The following is a 22410-nucleotide window of genomic DNA, read 5'->3' as shown; positions in this document are numbered from 1 at the left end:
GCTAATAGTTTGGTTATCAAAATGTTAGATTTTGAATTTGCATTTCTTAGAAGGTTGATGGCGAATCTATTGGGAATGACAAACGCTTTGTCACAATTCTTACAAGTTAAGAATCAAAACATAGTACATGTTATGGATTTTGTTAAAGTGGTGAAAAGTGGTTTGCAAGTATATAGGGAAGATGGTTGGGAAAAGTTGTTGAAAGAAGTCATTGAATTTTGTCAAGCACAAAATATACATGTACCTATTATGGAAGATATCATTTCAAGTCGTGTTAGACATCTTATTGATGAAATGCAAAAGACTCATCTCCACCATTTTCGTATAAATATCTTTCTTGAGGTACTTAATTTTCTTTATGATATCTAATTATATATTAATTAAATAACATTAATATTCATTGTATTATAATCTTCACCTAAGGTGGCGTTTGATAAAACTTAAAATTAAGTGCTGAAAAAATAAATTATTGATTTTTAAGTGTTGAATATTATAAATGCTGAAAGTATTAAATCTATACTATATACTAATTCCGTAGAAAATATGATGACATGTCTTTCTCTTAATATCGCTGCTGCTGACATGTCTTTCTCTCAAATTTTTTAATTTCTTTAACATTTATTCTCATTCCCTTCTCCTAGCATCCTAGCAGTTACAAATCTGTTTTCACTCACGTTCGCAGCATGGGAAGCAATTGCTCCTCCCTCTAAATCATTGACTACTAACCTTTTCATCTTCCTCACGTTTTTGTTAATGATAAATCTTTTTTCTCCATTTGCTGCAGAGGGTGTTCCATTTGAGGGAAATTCATCTTCTAGGCCACATTTTTGTCAATGATATATAAGTTATTAGTACTTTTAAGAATTAACTTTCTCTCACTGTTAGTTTACTAAAGTTTTTGATTCTCTCCCTCTATTCCGACTCTAATTGTTCAAATTCTTTTAGCATTACACTACTAAATTCGCCTGATGCTGTTACTATTTTTGTTAATGCTTTCTATTATGAAATTTTGAATCTGATTACTCTTCCATTATGCAAAAAACAAAGTTCATGCAGGACGAGCAATACAAGGCCCTAATGATTAAGGTTTAGTGTATTTTTTATTTTGAAATGCTTATGCATATATTGGTTTATGTATTACTTTATGCTAAAACAGTAACTCTAACTGCTGACCGTGACATTTTCTAATATTTAATATTTTCTCTGTTATTGTCTATACCTTTTAATTAATAGTTTTTCCTTTTACACAATTTTCAGATTTTATTTTTATAATATTTCTCTTTGAAAACTATTGTATTTTTTCAATAGTTTAACAATGAAATCACTATCATCTGTATATTAGATGCACATAGGAAAAGGAAATTGGCTAAAAGAAAGATTAATATTTGGGAAAAGCAAAGCTTAGTGTCAGATTGAAAATTGCAGACTCAATTCTCAAATTGCAAATGATTTTGGCATAATAATTATTTGAAATGATTTGTCACTATCATATGATAGTGCGGAACTTGAAAATTCAAGTAAAAAACTCCATGCATGTGAAGTCAAAATACAACTTCAATCTTCACTAAAATTAAATTGGTCTGCACCTATAGAAGGTATATAATGTCACTTATTTAGGTGCTAACTTCATACATATATAAATCATATCTCATTTTAAATCATTAAATTTTCTATGTATTAGGGACATGCGGCTACATTGATCATGCTGTATATGTGGCAACCAAATGTAAGGAGAAGGTTCGATTTGGGTATACCAGATTGACTATGCTCAGTTAATATGTTATAGCCATGGTAAATCCACTGAAACTTCATTTATTGAATGACTATTGATATTCTATCTTGACGTATCAATAATAAAATACCGATTCATCAAATTATAATTTGATGGATCAAATGAAATTGTAGAGACACCAAATGTTTGAATCAAGCAACTATGAAGTTGAATATAATTGCATATAATTGATTGCATCTGATTTGATTGCAGGAAGATATGCTCATCTCATGGTAATATTAGCTAAAGCTTTAACCCACTATTACCAATGCTTTTTTAATCCGCTAAAATCAAAGGCCTTTTAGCCTCTATTTTTATATTTCTACTTACTACTACAATTATTCATGTGTAAAAGCCAATGTTATCAAGCTCGGATCGGACCGATCAGACCGGAAACTGGTAAGGAGTCCGGTCCAAGCTTCACTGGTTTGATAGATGCTGAAAAACCCGGTGGGAACCGGAGTTGAACCGGGAACGGTGCAACTCCGGTTCAATAATAAAACAGAAAAGAATCACATATAGAAGAAATGCTTTGGTGCTTTGGGGGAGAGATGCTGGTTTCCAAAAATAATTGAAATGATCACATATAGAAGAAAATCTGATCTAAGAAACTGATTTGCTATTGCTTTACCTGTACCAATAATAACAAAAATTGTTAAATTACTCTTTGAAAAAGTAGAAAGAGAAAGTGAATGGCGGTGGAAAATAGGATAGAGAGAAAGAGAGAGGCGAAAGATGAGGTAGATGAAGTGAGTGAATGTATACGAGCATCTCCAACAGCCTCTTAAGTTGGCTTTTAAGTTAAAATTTGAGGAGTGAGAATGAAAATTCATCTCCAATAGCCTCTTAGTGGCTCCTCAAATCACTAAGCCTTTGTTTGGGAGTTTGGAGGTTAATGGAGGTGAGAGTTAAATGAGGTAATGGAAAGGGAAGGGAAGTGATGGAAAGGAAAGTTAACAAATAACCTTGTTTGGGAGTTTATATTATGTAAATGAGATTAAATGCTTAACTTCGTTTGAGAGTTTAAATTTAGAGGGGAAGGAAGGTTAAATTTACTCTGCAGAGGCAAGAAATTTTAAAAAAGTTTACGTTACTCCCATTAACCCCCAATTTAGAGGTTAGAGTTTGGAGGTTAGAGGAAGTACAGATTTAACCCCATTAACCTCCATTTACTCTCAAAAAATAACTCCCAAACAAAGTTAACTTAATACTTAACCTTCCATTACTTCCATTTACTCCCATTAACCTCCTCCCAAACAAGGGCTAAGAGCTTCTCTATCATCTCTATTAATAGAGAGCCTCTCTCCACCTCTTAGTGCCTCCTAACTTCATTTTTTATTAATAATTTATTATTGATGTGTCTCTCTCCTCACACTATTGGTAATGTAACAATAAAGAATAATCTTAATAATAAAATAATAAATAAGGAGTGAATATAAAGAGCATTGTTGGAGATGATATATCTTAATTATTTATATTATTTTTAGAGAGCCCACTAAGAGTCTTTTGGAGATGCTCTAAAGATTAAAATTAGGTTTTTGGAGTCACCTTAAAAATTGATGGGCTTTTTTTTTTAATATAGCAAAAGGCACTGATGAGCTAAGCTAGTTTATTGGTCCCAATAATTTTAAAGGCCCAAATTGTTACTCATATTTATTAAGTCTCATTCCACTAAATAAAAATAGATTTTAAATTAATTATATATAAATATTATTTATTTATTTATTACGTCATTCGATTCGACTACTCTAAGCCATCTGATCCGATCAAGTGACCCGTGATCCAGTTATAAATTCGGTTTGATATCCGGTCCGGTTCTAATAACATTGATAAAAACAGTGTTTTCTTCTAATAATATTTAATGTGATAATTGTTCACGTTTGATTTGCTAATGATATGGAAAATTGTATTCAAAATGTACTTTCTAAAAAAGTATTTAATAATATTGGCGATATTATTCATTAATTTTTAATACTTTAATGTGTCATGTATTAAAAGGTTATTGCAATAAATTTTAATAATTATATATTCATTAAAAGTTTAATTTGTGAATTTCTAAATATCTATAAAATGGTATACAAGCAAATAAAAAAACATGTGCAAAGCACGGGTCTAAAACTAGTGATATAACTGTTTGACAAATAATAAAAATAATTATCGAATTTAAAAATATTACTTAATAATCTTCACACACTGTCTTGGCAATGATACATGGGAAGATTGGAAGGCACCACCGATTAACATGGTTGTTGATGAGATGCCCGGAGTACAAGAGTCGAGATTGGGAGCTGAGTCTAATTCATACGTTTCGTGAAGGTAATTAGACTGCTGATTGGATGGCGAAGTTCGCAGGGTCATTTCCTTTGGGTTATCACGAGTGTGATGTGCCTCCTGTAGGCCTTCAGACTATTCTTTGTTAGGATCCGATTGGCCGACTCTCACATAGGATAGGTCGTTAATTAGTTTCTTTTCTTTGTTTTGTTTGAGTTTTCACCCTCCTCCGATTCCTAAAAAAAAAAAAAAATCTTCAACTTAAAATTTTAAATTAAATTTTTTTACTTACTAGAATAAATGATTATGTGTCTTAACTGAAATATTTAAGTTGTGTTAACAAACAAGTTTAAAACCAATAAACACTTGCCTTAAATTAAAATATTAGATACTTATTTAATTTAAGTGTGTCTGATAAATGTTATTTCTCCACTTTTTTTTTTTTTTTGGTAAGAAAGGAAAGGAAAAAAACAAAACCAACAAAAAACCTACACCGGGATCAGTCTAGGAAGGCTGACTCCAATCCTATCCTATCCTATTTCTCCACTAATTAAATTAGTTTTTTTGACAAACACTAATTAAATTAGTTAATTAAGTTAAAAATCGTTTATTTTAATACGTCAAAATATTTAACTTAACATTTTAAGTTAAATATTATAACTAATATTTTTATATTCATCACTTATTTTTAGTATTTATTAAACAGTTAAATCATTAATACTTTCAGTACTTATAATATTCATCACTTAATATTCATTATTTATTTTTTTTTCAGCACTTAATTTTCAGTTGTATCAAACAACACCTTAATTTATTAATTTTAAGTGCTGAAATTGGTTATCAAACAAGACCTAGGTGCGTGTTTGATTTCATTTTCCGAAACTAATATTTGCCTTTTAATTATAAATAGAAAATAAGAAGTGTTTGGTAAAATTTCAAAACAGCTATTTTTAACAGAAAATCAACTAATATCTACTATTTATCAGACTCAACAACAAACAGAAACGTGTGATCCAAACAAAATGTAATAAAGCATTAGAAGCTTATTAAGGTGCAAGAAGTTACATGTTTGTTTCAAAAAAGTTACATGTTAATTGCCCCGCCCATAAAGAAGTCCGACCTGGAAGAATACGGGGGTTCAGAATCCGACCCGCAATGCTTCAAAACGATTCTATTTAGGGGGCATTTTGGTAATCAAAAATTAACATACACAGGATTAGGGTTCTGCTATAAATCATCGCAAACTCGCCCTTCTCTTCTCCCTCGCCAGTCCGAACTGCAACTACCAAGCAAAAACCCTAGCAGGTACGACAATCTTTGCTCATATTTATCATATAGTATGTGTAGAGTTTGAGTTATCAGATCCAGTATGGCTAATACATCTGATGTGGTTGTGGGTGCAGAGAAGGAGAGACAGCAATGGCGACAGTTCCTGGGCAGTTGATATGGGAGATGGTGAAGAGCAGCAACTGTTTTTTGGTGAAGCAGTTCGGTAGAGGATCTGCTAGCCTTCAGTTCAGCAAGGAGCCGAATAACCTTTACAATCTCAACTCCTTCAAGCATTCTGGTATTCTATCAATAGATTGCCTCTGTATTCATTTAATGATCTGCTCATAATGCTTTGTTTTTGGTCTCTTTTATATTCTTCGATCTCGTAATTGTAATGTTTGACTATCTTACAAAGAAGAGACTGGAAGTCGATATTTTGTTGCTTGTAATTGTCTATATACAATTTGATACTCACTATTTGGGTATTATATGCTGATTTTATGTATTATGGTGAAATCAATCAATTAGGTTTGGCAAACAAGAAAACAGTGAGCATTCAGCCTGGAAAGGATCAGTCTGTGGTTCTTGCTACAACAAAGACCAAGAAACAAAACAAACCTGCTGCTTTGCTTCACAAATCTGTCATGAAGAAGGAATTCAGCAGGATGGCTAAGGCTGTATCAAACCAGGTATTAATCTCATTTCATTTCTTATTTGTATTTTTCATGCTGAGTAATGGTTGGTTATCTAATATGTTTTGTTGGTTTGTGGTTTTTAGCAATTGAAAAATCAGCAAGAAAAACGATGAATTTAACAGTATCATGAAAGTAACTAATCATTTTCTGTTTACATATGTATAGAACATGGAGAAATGGGTAGTTTGTCCAGTGTTTTAAATTGAAGTATAATGCTGCTCTGCTTCATGCAAAAAATTGTTTTACTCCTGTTTCTTATTGCTTTTGGTCTATTTTTAAGAATATGTTGGTAAATTTTTTGTTAGACTTATGCCAAAAAAATAAACAATTCCTTTATCAACCACAAGCAAATTATACAAGGTATTGGGTGCAGTGATGAGATGCTAACATGTAAGAAGAGCTCCAACATTGGGTTTCTTCTATGCAATTTTCTTGTTACGCTTGGCTTCTGAGCTCTGTTTACAGTCCATTGTTTTTAATTTTTCTTTTCTAGCTGGAATGCTGCTCTTATGTTTTGTTTGCTACTTAATTTTTACAAAACAAAAGAATTTTCCTTTGTCAACCACTTGGATAGATTTTATCGAGTGTGGTCTGCAGTGATGAGCTGTTAACATGTAAGAAGTACTCCAACATTGGGTTTCTTCTATGAAATTTTCTTGTTACGCTTGGCTTCTGAGCTCTGTTTATAATCCATTGTTTTCAAGTTTATTTTTTCCAGCTCATGTGTCTGGAATGTTATTTTCACTCACTGTGTGCAAACTCACAAAACAAAAAAGTTTCTGTTGTCAACCACATGGAAACATTTATATATTATCTGCAGTGATGAGCTGTTAACATGTAAGAAGAATCCCATAATGGGTTTCTTCCATGAAATTTTCTTGTTACGCTTGGCTTCTGAGCACTGTTAATGCTTTCCATTGTTTTTAATTTTTTTTTTCCTGCCAGAATTGTTGTTAGACTCTCTGTTCGAAAAAAAAAATTCCTTTTATCAACCACATGTATAAATTACTTGGTGTATATCTGCAGTGATGAGCTGTTAACATGTAAGAAGAATTCCATCAATGGGTTTTCTTCTATGAAATTTTCTTGTTACGCTTGGCTTCTGAGCTCTGTTAATGATTTCCAATTGTTTTTAATTTTTTTCCTGCTGAAATAGTTGTTGGACTCACTCTGTTGAAAAACAAAAAATACCTTTTATCAAACACATGGATAAATCATGTGGTGTATTATTTGCAGTGATGAGCTGTTAACATGTAAGAAGAATTCCAACATTGGGTTTCTTCTATGAAATTTTCTTGTTACGCTTGGCTTCTGAGCTCTGTTGACTGTCAGTGATGTCCATTGTTTTTTAAATTTTGTTTTGAAATCTTTGCTAGACTCGCTCTGTCGAGAAACGAAAATTTTCCTTTTATCAACCACAGATAAATTATGTGATGCATTATCCGCAGTGATGAGCTGTTAACATGTAAGAAGAATTCCAAAATTTGGTTTCTTCTATGAAATTTTCTTGTTACGCTTGGCTTCTGAGCTCTGTTAATGATCTCTATTGTTTTTAATTTTTTTTCTTGTTGAAATTTTTGTTATACTCGTTTTGCGAGAAACAACAAATTTCCCTTTATCAAACGCATGGATAAATTGTGGTGTATCATCATCTGCAGTGATGAGCTGTTAACATGTAAGAAGAACTCCAAGATTGAGTTTCTTCTATGAAATTTACTTGTTACGCTTGGCTTCTGAGCTTTGTCAGTGATCCATTATTTTTTTCCGCGCTGAAAGGCTTCTGGCTTAATGCTTGAAAATGTCATGTCTTGCCTTTTTTTTATTTAGAGGAGTATTTATTTTTATTTTTGTTATTTGCTAGCTAACCTATCTAATTTAACTGCAACACTTAATTTTCCTTGTTTTTTGTTGTTTAACACTCTTTGCCCTTGTCAATGTTGTAATGTGTTAGTATCTGTATCTGTTTTTTTGTTGGACATGCCGTGTCTGGTTTTGCATGAGCAAGCATTATTTTAGTTTCTGTATCAGACTTCAGAAATTTTTAACACTTTCTTTTATTAAATATACTTGCTTGCATGGCTTTTTGTGCTTTTCTGAAACAGTGCCTTGCTTTATATGGTCTTGAATTTGTACAACATGATGCTTTCAAAACAATAATCTCAATTACTCATGTAGCATCCTTGGTACTCATAAGCTGTTTGGGTGATAGAATTAATAACACTTGATTCTTCAATGAAATATACTTGTCCTTGGCTGTGCAGTTCTTTTGAAATAATGTCATTGCTTTGATTTGTTTATTCAGCATGATACATTTCTCTGTTTTTCCCTTATGGTAACACGTATAACTCCATGTTTTCTGGTCATTTTTTTAAAATGTTTATCTTGTACTTTCAGGTTGGTGATAACTATTACAGGCGTGATTTGAAGAGCGCAGCTCTTGCAAGGTTGAGTGTTGTGCACAGAAGCCTGAAGGTTTCCAAATCTGGTGTCAAGAAGAGGAATAGGCAACAAACTCAGAGGAAGTGAGCAACATTTTGAAGGGGGGCAAGATATGTGCTCGTCTTTTGTCATAGGGTACCAAAAATTCTCTTTTTGTTTCTTGAGTTCACTTGGACTGCAATTTGTGTTTGTTTAGATACTAAATTTTAGAGATTTTGATTATCTTGGATAATTTGGCATTTTACATTTGTATTGAGTTGTGGCATTAGTTTGTGTTGCTAAGCTTTTATGGTTATTTTGTTATTGGTTTGGGCAATACGTGGAACAAAATTACGAAGGATAAAGAAATAGTTCTGGTATAACAAGATGAACCAGAAGACGGCGGCCCATGAATGGAAGCTAATGTTAGAGAGTCGAGTATTTATTTTTGGTTATACTGAGTGGTTTAATTATAAGCTGATAGCATAATTATAATATTATAATACGACAATCCAAATGTGCAAAAGTAAATTAAAATACTGGTTCTATGATGAAAGTGATTGATGTGGCTGAGCCAAAGTCCGTGGATAATCTTCCAGGTTTCGGAGATGGGCAAGAAATTAGCCGTCGCTGTGACTGCAAGTTGCTATTACTACGACGACCTTTCAAAACAAAGAAAATGCTTTTTTCCGTGCTTATAATGTGCCAAGTAAAAAAATGCTAAAGAGCCTAAAACTGGCTGATGTTTCTTGTGTTTTTTGTCTTGTTAGCATAGGCGTACGTGTACGAAATTTTGACCATTTCAATGAATTGTGCACGAGTCAGGCAGACAGCAGCTGAGAATAATTATACCTACTAGTGTTTGATTAGCTGATGTTAGCAAGTTGGTTAAAATTCAGATAGCAGTATTTTTTTCTAAAGTATAAAACGAATTGTAAACACAATTTTTTAAAAATTCACAAGCTAAGTATTTGATATTTATTCTGTTAAAAAACAGTACAAAATATTAGCACTGTTTAAAAAACAGTACAAAATATTAGCACTGTTCAAATTTGATTACGTGATAATTTTAGTCCGTTTCTTTTCTTGTTTTTAGTCTCACTTTACATGTACCCTTCCAATTGAAACTCATTCCAAATTCAAAATATAAAACACTATCAGTATAACCATCCTAATGTCTAGATTTAATAAGCTTGAATCCAACGGTGAATGACCAAATTTGGTCATTCAGGGTCCAATGAACACTACTAAAAACACTTATTTGTACTTAGAAATACATTTTGATTTTAAATAAGTCATCTAATTAATTAATTATTATTATTATTAAATAAATGTATCAATTTTAATTCGTGGACTAAAACGATAGAACATAAAATCTGTAGTTTTGATACCAATGTCAGATTTATTCGCATATAAATCCGAATAAATTAAATGGGTAATTGAATTACCTCTTGTATTGCGGATTAGTTAAGTGTTTTGCAACGGACAAAATCGAACTGCGATTCTGTATTATAGATCACACAACTACTACACCAAACATTTCATCTCTATTATTGAGAAGTCTCTCTACTCCTAATGGCCTTCTTATTTTTCATTTTTTTATTAATAATTTATTATTGATGAATCTTTATCTTCTCATTATTGGTAGTTTGATAAATAGCTGATAGCTGATTACCTTTTTGGTTAGCTGATTTGACTAGCTTGTTTGGTAAAACTTAGCTGATTAATAATAGCTGTTTGTGTAAAATGATAATAAGGACATGGTAAAACATTTATTTAAACGGTAGTAATTAAGGGTAAAAATGTCTTTCAAAAGAGATGAGACAATAAGCTAATTGAAAAAGTTCATAAAACTATGAGTTCTTTCAAACCCCTCTTCACCAAACGCTGTTGTTAGAGATTTGACTAGTCAAAACCTCTAATTTTATCCCAAAAAAACTCTTTACCAAACAAGGCCAATAATACATAATAATTTTAATGATAAAAAATAAATAAGGAGCGATTATGTTTTATTAATTATTTATTATAGATGAGTCTCTATCTTCTCAATGTTGATAAATATAATGACTCTGTTTGACAAAGAGCTGATAGCTGATTTGACTAGCTTGTTTGGTAAAACTTAGCTGATTAGTAATAGCTGTTTGTGTAAAATGATAATAAGGACATGATAAAAGATTTATTTAAATGGTAGTAATTAAGGGTAAAAATATCTTTCAAAATAGATGAGACAATAAGCTAATTGAAAAAGTTCATTTGTAAAATTAACTTTTTAGATCCAATAAACTCTTTCAAACATCTCTTCACCAAACATTGTTGTCAGATGTTTGACTAGTCAAAACCTCCAATTTTATCCCAAAAAGCTCTTTACCAAATAAGGCCAATAATACATAAATTTTAAATGATAAAAAATAAATAAGAAGTGATTACGATGAGTATTGTTCTGCATTTTAATACTTTTAAATGACTAAAGTCAATTGTTTATAGGGATAAAGTTTAAAAAGCTAGTGATGTATTAGGCCATCTATTATCTTAATATATTATGGATGAGATTAGGTTAGGTGTTTTGGTCTTTACCAAAATATCTTGAATCTTACCCGATTCATAATTCGATCTTAACCTAATTATTTTTAGAATTTTACCTGATTATTATTCCCGTTTCAGTTAGGAACAGATACCAATTCCAACCAAATTATAATTACCTACCAGTATCTATATATAATATAAAACAGTAACGATGGAACTGATGTGTCACTTCCTCCTTTTTTAGTGATAAAAAATTTAATATATTAATTTTAATTTTATTATATATATTTATCTATAAAAAGATTATTTTATCTGTATTATATCTAAGAGTTCTACAGAATTTAAATTAATCCCTAAAATCTCTCTAATTCTCTACACATCTATATATAATATAAAACAGTAACGATGGAACTGAGGTGTCACTTCCTCATTTTTTAGTGATAAAAAATTTAATATATTAATTTTAATTTTATTATCTATATTTATCTATAAAAAGATTATTTTATCCGTACTATATCTAAGAGTTCTACAGAATTTAAATTAATCCCTAAAATCTCTCTAATTCTCTACACATCTATATATAATATAAAACAATAACGATGGAACTGAGGTGTCACTTCCTCCTTTTTTAGTGATAAAAAATTTAATATATTAATTTTAATTTTATTATATATATTTATCTATAAAAAGATTATTTTATCCGTACTATATCTAAGAGTTCTACAGAATTTAAATTAATCCCTAAAATCTCTCTAATTCTCTACACATCTATATATAATATAAAACAGTAACGATGGAACTGAGGTGTCACTTCCTTATTTTTTAGTGATAAAAAATTTAATATATTAATTTTAATTTTATTATATATATTTATCTATAAAAAGATTATTGTATCCGTACTATATCTAAGAGTTCTACAGAATTTAAATTAATCCCTAAAATCTCTCTAATTATCTACACATCTATATATAATATAAAACAGTAACGATGGAACTGAGGTGTCACTTCCTCCTTTTTTAGTGATAAAAAATTTAATATATTAATTTTAATTTTATTATATATATTTATCTATAAAAAGATTATTATATCCGTACTATATCTAAGAGTTCTACAGAATTTAAATTAATCCTTAAAATCTCTCTAATTCTCTACACATCTATATATAATATAAAACAGTAACGATGGAACTGATGTGTCACTTCCTCCTTTTTTAGTGATAAAAAATTTAATATATTAATTTTAATTTTATTATATATATTTATCTATAAAACGATTATTTTATCCGTACTATATCTAAGAGTTCTATAGAATTTAAACTAATCCCTAAAATCTCTCTAATTCTCTACACATCTATATATAATATAAAACAGTAACGATGGAACTGAGGTGTCACTTCCTCCTTTTTTAGTGATAAAAAATTTAATATATTAATTTTAATTTTATTATATATATTTATCTATAAAAAGATTATTGTATCCGTACTATATCTAAGAGTTCTACCGAATTTAAATTAATCCCTAAAATCTCTCTAATTCTCTACACATCTATATATAATATAAAACAGTAACGATGGAACTGAGGTGTCACTTCCTCCTTCTTTAGTGATAAAAAATTTAATATATTAATTTTAATTTTATTATATATATTTATCTATAAAAAGATTATTTTATCCCATATATCTAAGAGTACTACAAAATTTAAATTAATCCCTAAAATATCTCTAATTCTCTACATATCTATATATAATATAAAACAGTAACGATGGAACTGAGGTGTCACTTCCTCCTTTTTTACTGATAAAAAATATAATATAATATATAATATATTAGTTTTTATTTTATTATTATATTTATCTATAAAAATATTATTTAAAGTAAATGTGAAAATGAAATAATAATATTTAATTTATATAACACATTTATGTCATTAATTGTAATTATTAGATTGTATTTTTATTAATATTTATATATTAAGATGAATCCGTGCATCGCACGGGCCAACAACTAGTTAACATCTTAAAGTGGAACATTCGTGAGGCTTTCTTTGTCCTTGTCTAGGACGTTGAACCTAAATTTCTCTTACCATTTTTTACAAGAAAAGAAAAAGGAATTTTCATATCTCTGAATAATCTCTCAACAAATTAATTATGATAATATTGAAAATTTACTTATTATTATTGGTGAGGGCGTATTTCATTTAATGACTTGGTGAACACGAATTTAAACCTCTTTAACAAAGAAACCTCTGAAATTTTATTTAAATATATATAGTCAAACATTAAAATAATAATGTAAGCTAAGTTGTTGGATTGTTAAATTAATTTCCATATCAATACAAACAAATTAAGATTGAATTTTTTGATTTATTTTAATTTCCAACAACTTTAAATGGATTAAGAAAAATAGTGGAATATATTATAATAAACTCAGAAAGAAGAGTATAAGGCAGAAAAGTCTAAGTCAAATGATTCGAATAGTATAATAAAATAGAAGTTACTTGCCTTAGTGTAATTGTAGACCATATATAAGAAGAGAAAACGTAGCAAACTTAGCAACAACATTAGTATTGTATTGTTTTGAACAACATGTCTGTCAAGAAAACTTTGTCTCTCAAAGACAATAACGGTGTTGTTAAAGGCGGATCAAGTTCGAAACGCTGGAAATCTAATCGGTGTTTTTCATACGTGGAAATACCGATTGAGCAAGGAAAAACTCTAAAGGAAATTGATTCTAACAAGTTCAAGATTGAGATCAGAAAATGGGCTAAAGCAGTAGTTGCTTATGCTCGTCAGGTTAGTGATCGTTTTGGAAGTTCAAGAAAAAATGATGATCAAGAATTATCACAACACCCTTCTTCATAATTAGCTTAATCATTTTTTCTAGGATTTTTCTTTTCTTTTCTTTTCTGTTCATACTTTATTTTTCTCAAGTGTTTTAGGATTTTTTTTTGCCTGATCAACAAGTGTATGTATGAGTGAGCAGGTTTATTTGATTTCTTCATTCTTTATTGTGAATAAATTCATTGTACTTGTAATATATATATCACTTTTTTTTACAACATATATTGATCATTTTACCATTTTCAAACTTTTTATTAAATATCAGATAAATTGTACACTGAAGTTTTAAATTTTCAGAAAGGTTATTGGACTTTTTTAAAAAAATAAAATAAAATCATTGAACTTTTTTTTTTATTTCAATAAATTTATTCCGACTATTCAGACAGAAAAAAATTACCAAAAACCAGTTGTAAAAAACCTACTTTTACATATGATGTAGTTAAGACTTGTGTGCATATGTTGGTGAGAAAAGGTTAGATGGAAGTCATGTACGATATCAAGGAGGCCTCCACGACCCTGTTTCGTTCTCTATAGGGTGGACGGAACAAAGTTCCCGTGAATCCAAGGCCTTCCCAGCAGTAGATTGTAGGACGTGTCGTTCGTTATCAATCACATAACACGTGATTTCAGACTTCAAGTCTGCCAACTGCAATCGCCCTTAGGGAGTCCGCATTGTATCGTTGGATGGTCATCTGCTGAAGTTGACATGATTAAAGTCTGTTTAGGATTCTCTGAATACATTTGACAAGAGTAATAGATTGAGAACCCGTTTTGTCCGCACTAGTGATGCACGCGGTAACTGCCAGAGTTAGCAGAGACGTAAGCTTCCAAGTTCCTAAGCATAATGAATGCCGGAGTTAAGTTAAGGGCCAGCAGATGTTTCCAGATTTTGGAACTGGGATTGCAGTTGCACCTCGGACAGGCATCAGCTGTGTACTCTTACAACAAGTAGCAGCCAATCCGTGTCCAGGTACTGTTCAAAAGAGGACCAAAACCCACTCCCATTGCAATCGACTACATCCTCAATTTTCCATGAAAGGAAGAGTTGTGGAGCAAACATCAATTAGCCGCGTATCATTGATCCATTTATCTGTGAAATAGACACCTACCGTTTCCCATGTTCCACTTCACACCTTCACAAAACTCCTTAAAAACGACAATTCAGCTTGTCTAGGTCGTTATCGACTAAACAAGGGTCATTCTCCCAGCAAGAGAAAGCGAATTAATTTTCAAATAGGAGAACTTGAACTTTACAGAGTCCAAGAGATCTTTGAAACAAGATTTTGTCACCTGGCCACTAAATAGGGGACCCCGAGGTACTTCCCCAGGGAAGACGACAGAGGAATCCCATAAGCAGAACTCGTTTTTTTACAAAATTTCCCCATCGTGTTTTTAGAGCAGTAGAGACTGGATTTTTCGGTATTAAATTTCTGCCTCGAGACTGAACAGAAAGTACTAGAATCTGTAGTTGATGTTCATTCCCATAAACAAAAAGGAGGACGTCATCTGCAAAGTAGAGATGAGTGATACGCGAGCAATGCTTACCGATTTTAACCAGGTTAAGCCTCTTTTGTGTAACGCCTTGAATGAGGTGTGCTAATCTCTCCATTGCTAACACGAATAAATATGGAGACATCGGGCCGCCTTGTCAGACCCCCTTGATGGACCCTTATCTTTTTTTATATCTTAATGCAAAATCTCAAAAAAAAAAAAAAAAAAAAAAGGGAAAGGAATAGAAAGAAAAATTCCATATATGCAGTGTACTCTTACAACAAGTTTGCAACATCTAGCATTGTACAGAGAGGAGATGATACAAAAAAGTGGTAGACATCAAAATTTCTTTAACCGTTTATCTGCAAGCCTCGAGTTAACCTAATACTCTTTATCAACAGCAAATTCACAACATTGTCTATATATCCTCAATCAATCTTCTTAAGACCGTACGTCTTTTCTACTTCTGCAATGCTTCTCAAAAGTTGCTTAGAATACATGTCCTGTGCCTGAGTTGCATTTCTTATTCGGTTCGCTCTTACCCAAGCTGGTTCCTGTTCAAGATTGATAGATACATACTTTTCAGTTTTCATATTATACTCTACGCTGCTAAGAAAATCATAACGTAATTGCAGTAGAGTGGAAATAGATGTAATTAATTACCTCAGGAAGAAAGCGGGAGATTCCGAATTTTATTAGCAAGAGGGTGTGCTCTAAGATGAGAATGGCTGCAAGTCCAGGCTCTATTTTCCATTTTCCTTCTTGATCATATAAGCATACCAGAAGAACTGAGTTGGTGCAGATTGACATCACTATTAGAAACTACAGTTCAATCACATACCTCCATATCAGTATAATTTAATGCCTCAAAATACACACTAATAAAATGTATTACTAGTAAAAGAACGTTTCAAATCTCAAAGACTCTGAACATTAATATAACTATTGGCTGCTGCAAATAGCACTGTATTCTAAAACATGAAAAAGGAAAATAGGTACAATGTAGCCCAATCTCGCACTGTTAATAATAATAGATGGTTGGATAAAGCTGATGATATTTGTAGTTTGAATATGCTTATTTGGGAAATAAAAATGAATTAGATGAGATAGGTTGAGACAGTGGCACCTGAAATATGTTTAGCCAAGCTCCAATGCTGGTGGCAGCGCGAGGAACTGGCCTTTTCATCATAGTAAGCAGCTTCATAGCATCTGTTCTGATTTCTGTGAAGTTGTTCTGTATTAGAAATCTCAGCTTTAATTTACTTTAGCGAGATAAAACAGAAATATCAAATGGCTTTCTCAATTAGGTAAAGATACTGCTGAAACCATACCACGGCAGCTAAGGCAAACGCAAGGGGAAATGCACAGGCAAACATCATGATCATCCCAAACTGCAATGCTAACTGCAGAAAATCTGCAAAATAACTCTTTTACAAATCAGCACGGAAAATATGGTCTGGAAATTCCATCATTATAGCATATAAGCTTGCACCTAGATTTGAAATCCATCCAATTCTCTTATAATTCCAAGTATGGGTTAACTACATGACTTTACTTCCAGAGATCCTACTGACAGAGAGAAGGCCTCATTTTAACTATAAGTCTATATAACACATTCCTGTGCAGTCCTCTCTACTTGCTGTTAAGACTTCTCAAAAGTCAGATAATTTCCAGTACTATGTGAACAGATGAATTGTTTAAAAGATTATTCATTGGAAACTTAATTTTTTCATTACTTGGTAAATATAGTGCATTACCGTCAAAAAGGCCGTCTTCTAGTTCTTCACCAATGCTTGCAGAATATGTGGGCTTTAAGTACTCTTTCTCCACCTTGGAATATTTAAATTGAACCTTTCTATTCGATGGTTCATTCTCTTGTTTTTTCTTGTCTCTTCTAATAGAAAGAAGGTAAACAATTACAACTATATTCTTAATTTAAAACAAAGTTAAACTGAATTCCACACGTTCAGGAGATAGAAGATTCATGAAAAGTGCATACCTCACAGCCCTAAATTTTTTGTAGCTGTACTTGAGATAAGGTAGTGATTTCTCTAACAGGTTTTCCAACACCTTGAAGACATTTTTTATATCAAAACACAATCATCAAAATTATTATAAAGAATTCATGATATAATAAAGAAAACTAATCACAATTACCTGGCAAACTATCAGACGCTGAATTAAAACCTGGCGAAGTGACATGAAGTTCCGATGGAAAAGTGCATGATAGAATACTCCTATATATGATTGCATAAAATAAAGGCCAAACACCTGCAACGTAAAGAAAATCCTTAATTGGAAGCTCACCCAAGAGAGGAAGATAACCAAATGGATTTACCAGTTTGCACTCATTACTTTGTAGACTAAGCTGTCAGCCTGATATTCTGTGTTTTCATTATTTTCATGTTGTATGAGCTTCATTGATATCTTGCCTCCAATCTTCGTAAAATACTGAATGACAACAAGATAAATTGCAGTCAACCCATACCTGAAAACCAGAAATTCAAGTTATGTTACCAAAACAAGAAATTCCATGCCATAAATCAATGCTCATAAGACACCAATTTTAAGTTTCTACAAGCAAACCGAACACCATCAGAAATCAAAATACTTGTCAGTTATTGACAGTAATATATACCAAATGTGCAATCTGTTTGGTTAAAATAAGGGAAGTCAGACATTAAAGGGCAGGGACAAAGTTCTAATGAGTTCAATTTATAGTCTTAAACCAACAAGCATACACCCACCTCTGAGTATAATAATGAAAAGGACAATCAAGAAACGAAAAGAAAATCATTTTCTTTGGAGCAGAAAATGTAGAGGAAGAGAAAAGAGTAGCCAGGTTTATTGCATAAGGAAAAAAGCATTTAAGAAATTACAAATTCAGATATTAGTTTCTGAATGTTGTAATGCGGTAAACAAGAGTTTTTATATGCATATGAGAGAAATAGAACATATATGACATTTACTGCCTAAGTATAATCTCCTAGAAGAGTAAATGGAAGGCCCTATGTACATATATATTCATATGACATTATTGAGAAAAATGAAGCATGTTGACAAATGCCTACACAGCACCAATCCCTGCATTCATGAAGAAACCAAGATGCAAGAATTTCTTAGAGAGATTTTTTTTTTGTCTGTACAGAATCTTTATTGAACAGCAAACACATTTTTTTGGCTAAACCAGGATTTTTTTTTTTTTTTTTTTTTTTGAATCTCTGCTTTTACTTCATTGTTCCTCCATTGGACAGAGAAATCACATTTCAAATTCAGAGTTTTCTTTTACACGGAATCCCTCAAAGCTTTATACGAATACCTCAACAATCTTGAAATTCCCTTCTCCCAAAGCAGACTAACAAGTACCTCAAAAGGTTGCAAACTAATTAGCTATCTAGTCTTTACACAAGGTAGCTGTCAAACTAACACTGCTCTTTCTATATGAATCACATACAATAGCTATAGGATAAACAAGGTTGCAATATGGGGACGACCAAGTAAATGAGAGACATAATTAGATGCATGAATGTGTGGATTCTTTACGAAAGCATATACTATCTGCCCAATACAAGAACAGTATGCCAACTATGAAATAATATTATATGGACATGATAAAGGAATAATTATTTCTGGAAGATGGAAGCTAGCAGCCATAGTAGTACACAAGAGTTGAATATGTTGACAGAATATAAATTCAAATCTTACTTTGCCACATCCAAATCCATAACCTCATAAAGGTGAGCATAGGCCAACTCAAATGGCAACTGGAGGCAGATAATACTGGCAATAATGAAAGAATTGTTTCTAAACCGCATGAGATGCCCAACCCATTCATATCTTTGATATGTTTCTTTCTCCTTCAGCTTATCTATTTGCATTAGAAGTTTCAATGGAGGCTGTAAGGGATTCCAGTCCACGCCCAAACAATTGTTTTCTTGGCGAGAATTAGCTGAATAATGCCATCTTCAATGCCAAAAGTTCCAAAGAGAGTAAATAATATTTATAAGAAAGAAATTAGTCAAACTAAAACAGTATAACTATGTGGAAAAATGGCCCTTCAATTCAACTATAATGAAAAAAGAGACAGGTAGGGGTGTGGAAGGGCTAGGGGGTGAGGATGACAGTGAAGAAGAAGCAATAAAATTCTACAGTAACTGAAGTTACCTGGCTAATAGGGCATGATTTTTACGTTTCCAGAACTGAAAAAACAGCACTGCCCATATGATTATGCTTATGAAGAAGGCTGGCAGAACTAGGAACTGCAGTGACCTGAAAAGGGAAAACAGATGCAATGTCAGAGTAAAGTGGACGCTCCAACAGCATTAATTAACAGCTAGGAAGCATATCAAGATTAAGGAAGTTTACCCAAAATGAACCAACTGCACAATAAGCCCGTACACAGCTGGAAATAGCATCCATCGTGTATACATACGGAGGAAAGCAAAATACATGGCAATCTACACGGCATAAATTCCTAAATTACAATCCATGAATTAATTATTACATTATAGAAACAAAGTGAGCCTGATTTACCTTTAATCCAAAATATGAATACACGTAATCAATTGGCTGTTTTGTGAAGTTCCGCCAGTTCAGCACCCATTCTCTGAGAAGCTTTTTCCTCTTGATTTCAACTATCAACCAATGCTAATCAAATTTCAGAGTTTACACCAGAAATACAGGTAATAGGGTAATATGTTAGAATTTAGGATACCATGCAAAGGAAAAACTTGTTTAACGACGCCCTCTAATTCCAATCTCTGCATTAAAGATTCCCCAGCTTCCCAAAGATACTCCTTCCCATCCCATTTTAAAGATGTATGCAACTTGCTCTTGTTTACCTGTATATTTCACTTTTAAAGCAGTTTGCAACTTTGGGGGATATGCTAAGTTTAAAATAGACATATATGTGGAAACAGATATCCACAACCAGCAAACTTGCATTTTTGTGTTGTAAATGAAAAAGTACAGACAAAATATACAAGCTCCTCGGATTACTAGAATAAAATCCAATGAAATGTACATAACCTAAGCATGCAACACAAACAGAAACTACTTGTCGTCTCAAAAGGCAGGGGTTCATGCTATTTGTGATGTTCAACATGATCTCACCCATAAAACACATTAATGTTTATTTACATTTAGGCTCCTTCCAGGTGCTACTTCAATCTCATTACAATTGAAAACCAACAGTTCCATTCACAGGCATAAAATGGATTATTTGCTTAAAGAAACACATTTGAAACATAAAGTTATTGATTGCAGTACATAAAAGAAAAGTTAACTCATCGTTATTTTCTTTCATCTGTGTGAGAGATAGAGAGTACAAAGAAATAGTTAGCAAACTGATTCATGGAAAAGATCTTACAATCCCATACAATAAATGATGGTAGCACTCGAAGCGTTCCATCCAACTAAACAATGAGCCATCAGGTTGTCTAACAAATGCTTCAGCCTCCTCCCACTCAAATTGCAGATCCATTCCTGAAATTGGAGCTAGAGCTTAAGTGCTTAACAACAAAGATAAACATACAAATATCTTTGTTCATCTAAAAAGATACTGAAAAAAGAAGGCCAATTACAGCATACCAATATACGTAAGCTTCTTCATTTGCAACCCAGCTGCAGCCTTCCCTAGTGTCTGCGGAGATGCAGCTAGCTAAAGGAAAATACAAGCATACTTAGCAAAGCATATTGAGAATGCAACTACTTAAATCAAGCAATTGATAAATCATTGTAAGATCATCATCAAAAAATTAAAACTAATATCAACAAAATAAAGAGAGCTCGTTGATTGAATATTGACTAATTAGTTTGCTTTAGTTAAAAAAAGATAAATAAAAGAAATGAGATAATTCTGAAGCATAACAACTTTGGGAATTCTGTCAGCTTAAGTATACAGCAAACTTTAGCAGTGTATCACACAACAAAAGTGTTCAAGAATAGCAAGATCTTAAGAATGTTGAAGGTTATGTGTCATTGATTACAGGAAACAATCATCACAGTTACTCAATCATTTCTTCTTTATACCTCTCAACAATCAAATCAAAAATTTGATTGAAATCATTTAACTCAAAACTGCTTAACTGAACCCCTAACCAACCAACCAACCATCATCAATTAAAGACATGCCTAGTCCTCTCATTATGCAAGATTTAGAAAGAATCTGGTAACTCATTCAATATGATTAATCATAATGATAAAAGAGAAAAGTCGAAAGAAATCAACCTTGATAAACTCAGCAGTTAAGCCCATAGCTCTATCAACTATAAATCCCACATGCTTCAGTTCCTTGACAAGAACGTCAACGCAGTCAAAATATCTATTTTCTTTTTTCCCATTCCTCCTCGGAACCACCACGCATATCTCAAAACCATACTTTTCTTGTCGATAATCACTCATTTCCGAACTTCAGACCAGGAATTAGCGGAAGATAGAGGAAAGAAACGGCAAGCCCTGTAAATGATCAAAACGTATTAAGAAGAAAAGATTTAATAAGATAATAACTGAAGAGGCGACTCATGAATGCATTTATTGTTGCATGTTTGGAATAAAACGGACCTGATAGAAGAGAATAGATCAGAGTTTCTGTTGAAAAGGGTAAAAAAGGAAAAAGGGTTCATCCTTTAGGTCGCTGGAAAGCATAAGAGTAATTTCGAGAGAATGTAGTTTTGTGGAAAGAAAAGCAGAGAGAGGGAGAGGGAGGGAAAGAAGAGAGGTTGGTTACAGGGAAGGAAAATGGTTGGAATAGGAATGGAAAGGAAGGGGAGAGACACGTGGAATTAGAGGAATTGATGGGGACTTGTTTGGTTTTAATTAAGAGTAAAAATGATCCTTAAAGTTTTAGAAACCATCAATTTCATTCGAATCGAAGTTTGGATAGCAATTTAATTCTGAAGTTGATAATATCTAATAAATTAGTTCAATATAATAATTTTTTAGTTTAAAATTTATAAAATTTAAACCAATTTTTTGAATTTTAACAATTTTAAAACTTTATTGATATATACATTTGATTTTTCACAAACTTTTTTTCAGGTTTTTGGTGAAAATTTAATGACAAAAAGCATCATAATTTGTTATTTCAATTTTGATGAATTGGATGTTGATTTTTACTCAACATAACGCAATGT

General features: G+C 31.9%; 2 protein-coding genes and 7 non-coding genes across 11 annotated transcripts; 8 read left to right on the top strand and 1 right to left on the bottom strand.

Annotated features, from left to right (window-relative positions):
• The first annotated feature begins 5211 nt into the window (after nt 1–5211).
• Nucleotides 5212–8740, top strand: LOC136223133 (large ribosomal subunit protein eL28y-like). Its single transcript, XM_066010964.1, has 4 exons — nt 5212–5347; nt 5446–5609; nt 5840–6000; nt 8401–8740. Exons 2-4 carry the CDS (start codon nt 5462–5464, stop codon nt 8530–8532), a joined length of 441 nt encoding a protein of 146 aa, XP_065867036.1. The 5' UTR covers nt 5212–5347; nt 5446–5461; the 3' UTR covers nt 8533–8740.
• LOC136225287 (small nucleolar RNA R24) lies at nt 6373–6463 on the top strand. The gene has a single exon (XR_010687010.1). It is a non-coding gene; the product is annotated as a small nucleolar RNA R24 (small nucleolar RNA).
• On the top strand, nt 6597–6687 carry LOC136225283 (small nucleolar RNA R24). The gene has a single exon (XR_010687007.1). It is a non-coding gene; the product is annotated as a small nucleolar RNA R24 (small nucleolar RNA).
• On the top strand, nt 6820–6909 carry LOC136225280 (small nucleolar RNA R24). The gene has a single exon (XR_010687004.1). It is a non-coding gene; the product is annotated as a small nucleolar RNA R24 (small nucleolar RNA).
• Nucleotides 7026–7117, top strand: LOC136225279 (small nucleolar RNA R24). Its single transcript, XR_010687003.1, has one exon. It is a non-coding gene; the product is annotated as a small nucleolar RNA R24 (small nucleolar RNA).
• Nucleotides 7236–7326, top strand: LOC136225282 (small nucleolar RNA R24). The gene has a single exon (XR_010687006.1). It is a non-coding gene; the product is annotated as a small nucleolar RNA R24 (small nucleolar RNA).
• Nucleotides 7448–7538, top strand: LOC136225285 (small nucleolar RNA R24). Its single transcript, XR_010687009.1, has one exon. It is a non-coding gene; the product is annotated as a small nucleolar RNA R24 (small nucleolar RNA).
• Nucleotides 7658–7748, top strand: LOC136225284 (small nucleolar RNA R24). The gene has a single exon (XR_010687008.1). It is a non-coding gene; the product is annotated as a small nucleolar RNA R24 (small nucleolar RNA).
• A 6776-nt stretch (nt 8741–15516) lies between the features above and the next one.
• On the bottom strand, nt 15517–22058 carry LOC136224569 (anoctamin-like protein At1g73020). Of its 3 annotated transcripts, none has more exons than XM_066012928.1 (17): nt 21839–22056; nt 21506–21733; nt 20867–20936; nt 20646–20761; nt 19992–20118; nt 19811–19911; nt 19643–19734; nt 19442–19546; nt 18983–19240; nt 17633–17765; nt 17435–17548; nt 17277–17347; nt 17035–17168; nt 16609–16691; nt 16404–16511; nt 15941–16099; nt 15517–15831 (listed from the first exon to the last, which is right to left on the bottom strand). In XM_066012928.1, exons 2-17 carry the CDS (start codon nt 21677–21679, stop codon nt 15706–15708), a joined length of 1971 nt encoding a protein of 656 aa, XP_065869000.1. In that variant the 5' UTR covers nt 21680–21733; nt 21839–22056; the 3' UTR covers nt 15517–15705. The 3 variants fall into 3 exon arrangements, 2 of the variants coding, with proteins under 2 accessions (XP_065869000.1, XP_065868999.1); XM_066012927.1 differs by having other exon boundaries at nt 17035–17171; nt 21839–22055; XR_010686489.1 differs by lacking the exon at nt 15517–15831 and having other exon boundaries at nt 15962–16099; nt 16404–16498; nt 17035–17171; nt 21839–22058.
• Nucleotides 22059–22410: the final 352 nt, after the last annotated feature.

The sequence above is a fragment of the Euphorbia lathyris genome, chromosome 3 (assembly GCF_963576675.1).
Source record: "Euphorbia lathyris chromosome 3, ddEupLath1.1, whole genome shotgun sequence".
Lineage (NCBI taxonomy): Eukaryota > Viridiplantae > Streptophyta > Magnoliopsida > Malpighiales > Euphorbiaceae > Euphorbia > Euphorbia lathyris.
This window is presented reverse-complemented; position numbering and strand designations above follow the sequence as displayed.

Excerpts from the sequence above, each read along its gene's own strand:
- LOC136223133 (XM_066010964.1), top strand. The coding sequence starts at position 5,462 with ATGGCGACAGTTCCTGGGCAGTTGATATGGGAGATGGTGAAGAGCAGC. Across the intron at positions 5,610-5,839 it reads CAACTCCTTCAAGCATTCTG|GTTTGGCAAACAAGAAAACA; the intron begins GTATTCTATCAA and ends TCAATCAATTAG. Across the intron at positions 6,001-8,400 it reads CTAAGGCTGTATCAAACCAG|GTTGGTGATAACTATTACAG; the intron begins GTATTAATCTCA and ends TTGTACTTTCAG.
- LOC136224569 (XM_066012927.1), bottom strand. The coding sequence starts at position 21,679 with ATGAGTGATTATCGACAAGAAAAGTATGGTTTTGAGATATGCGTGGTG. Across the intron at positions 20,937-21,505 it reads TAACTGCTGAGTTTATCAAG|CTAGCTGCATCTCCGCAGAC; the intron begins GTTGATTTCTTT and ends ATTTTCCTTTAG. Across the intron at positions 20,762-20,866 it reads GAAGAAGCTTACGTATATTG|GAATGGATCTGCAATTTGAG; the intron begins GTATGCTGTAAT and ends CTCCAATTTCAG.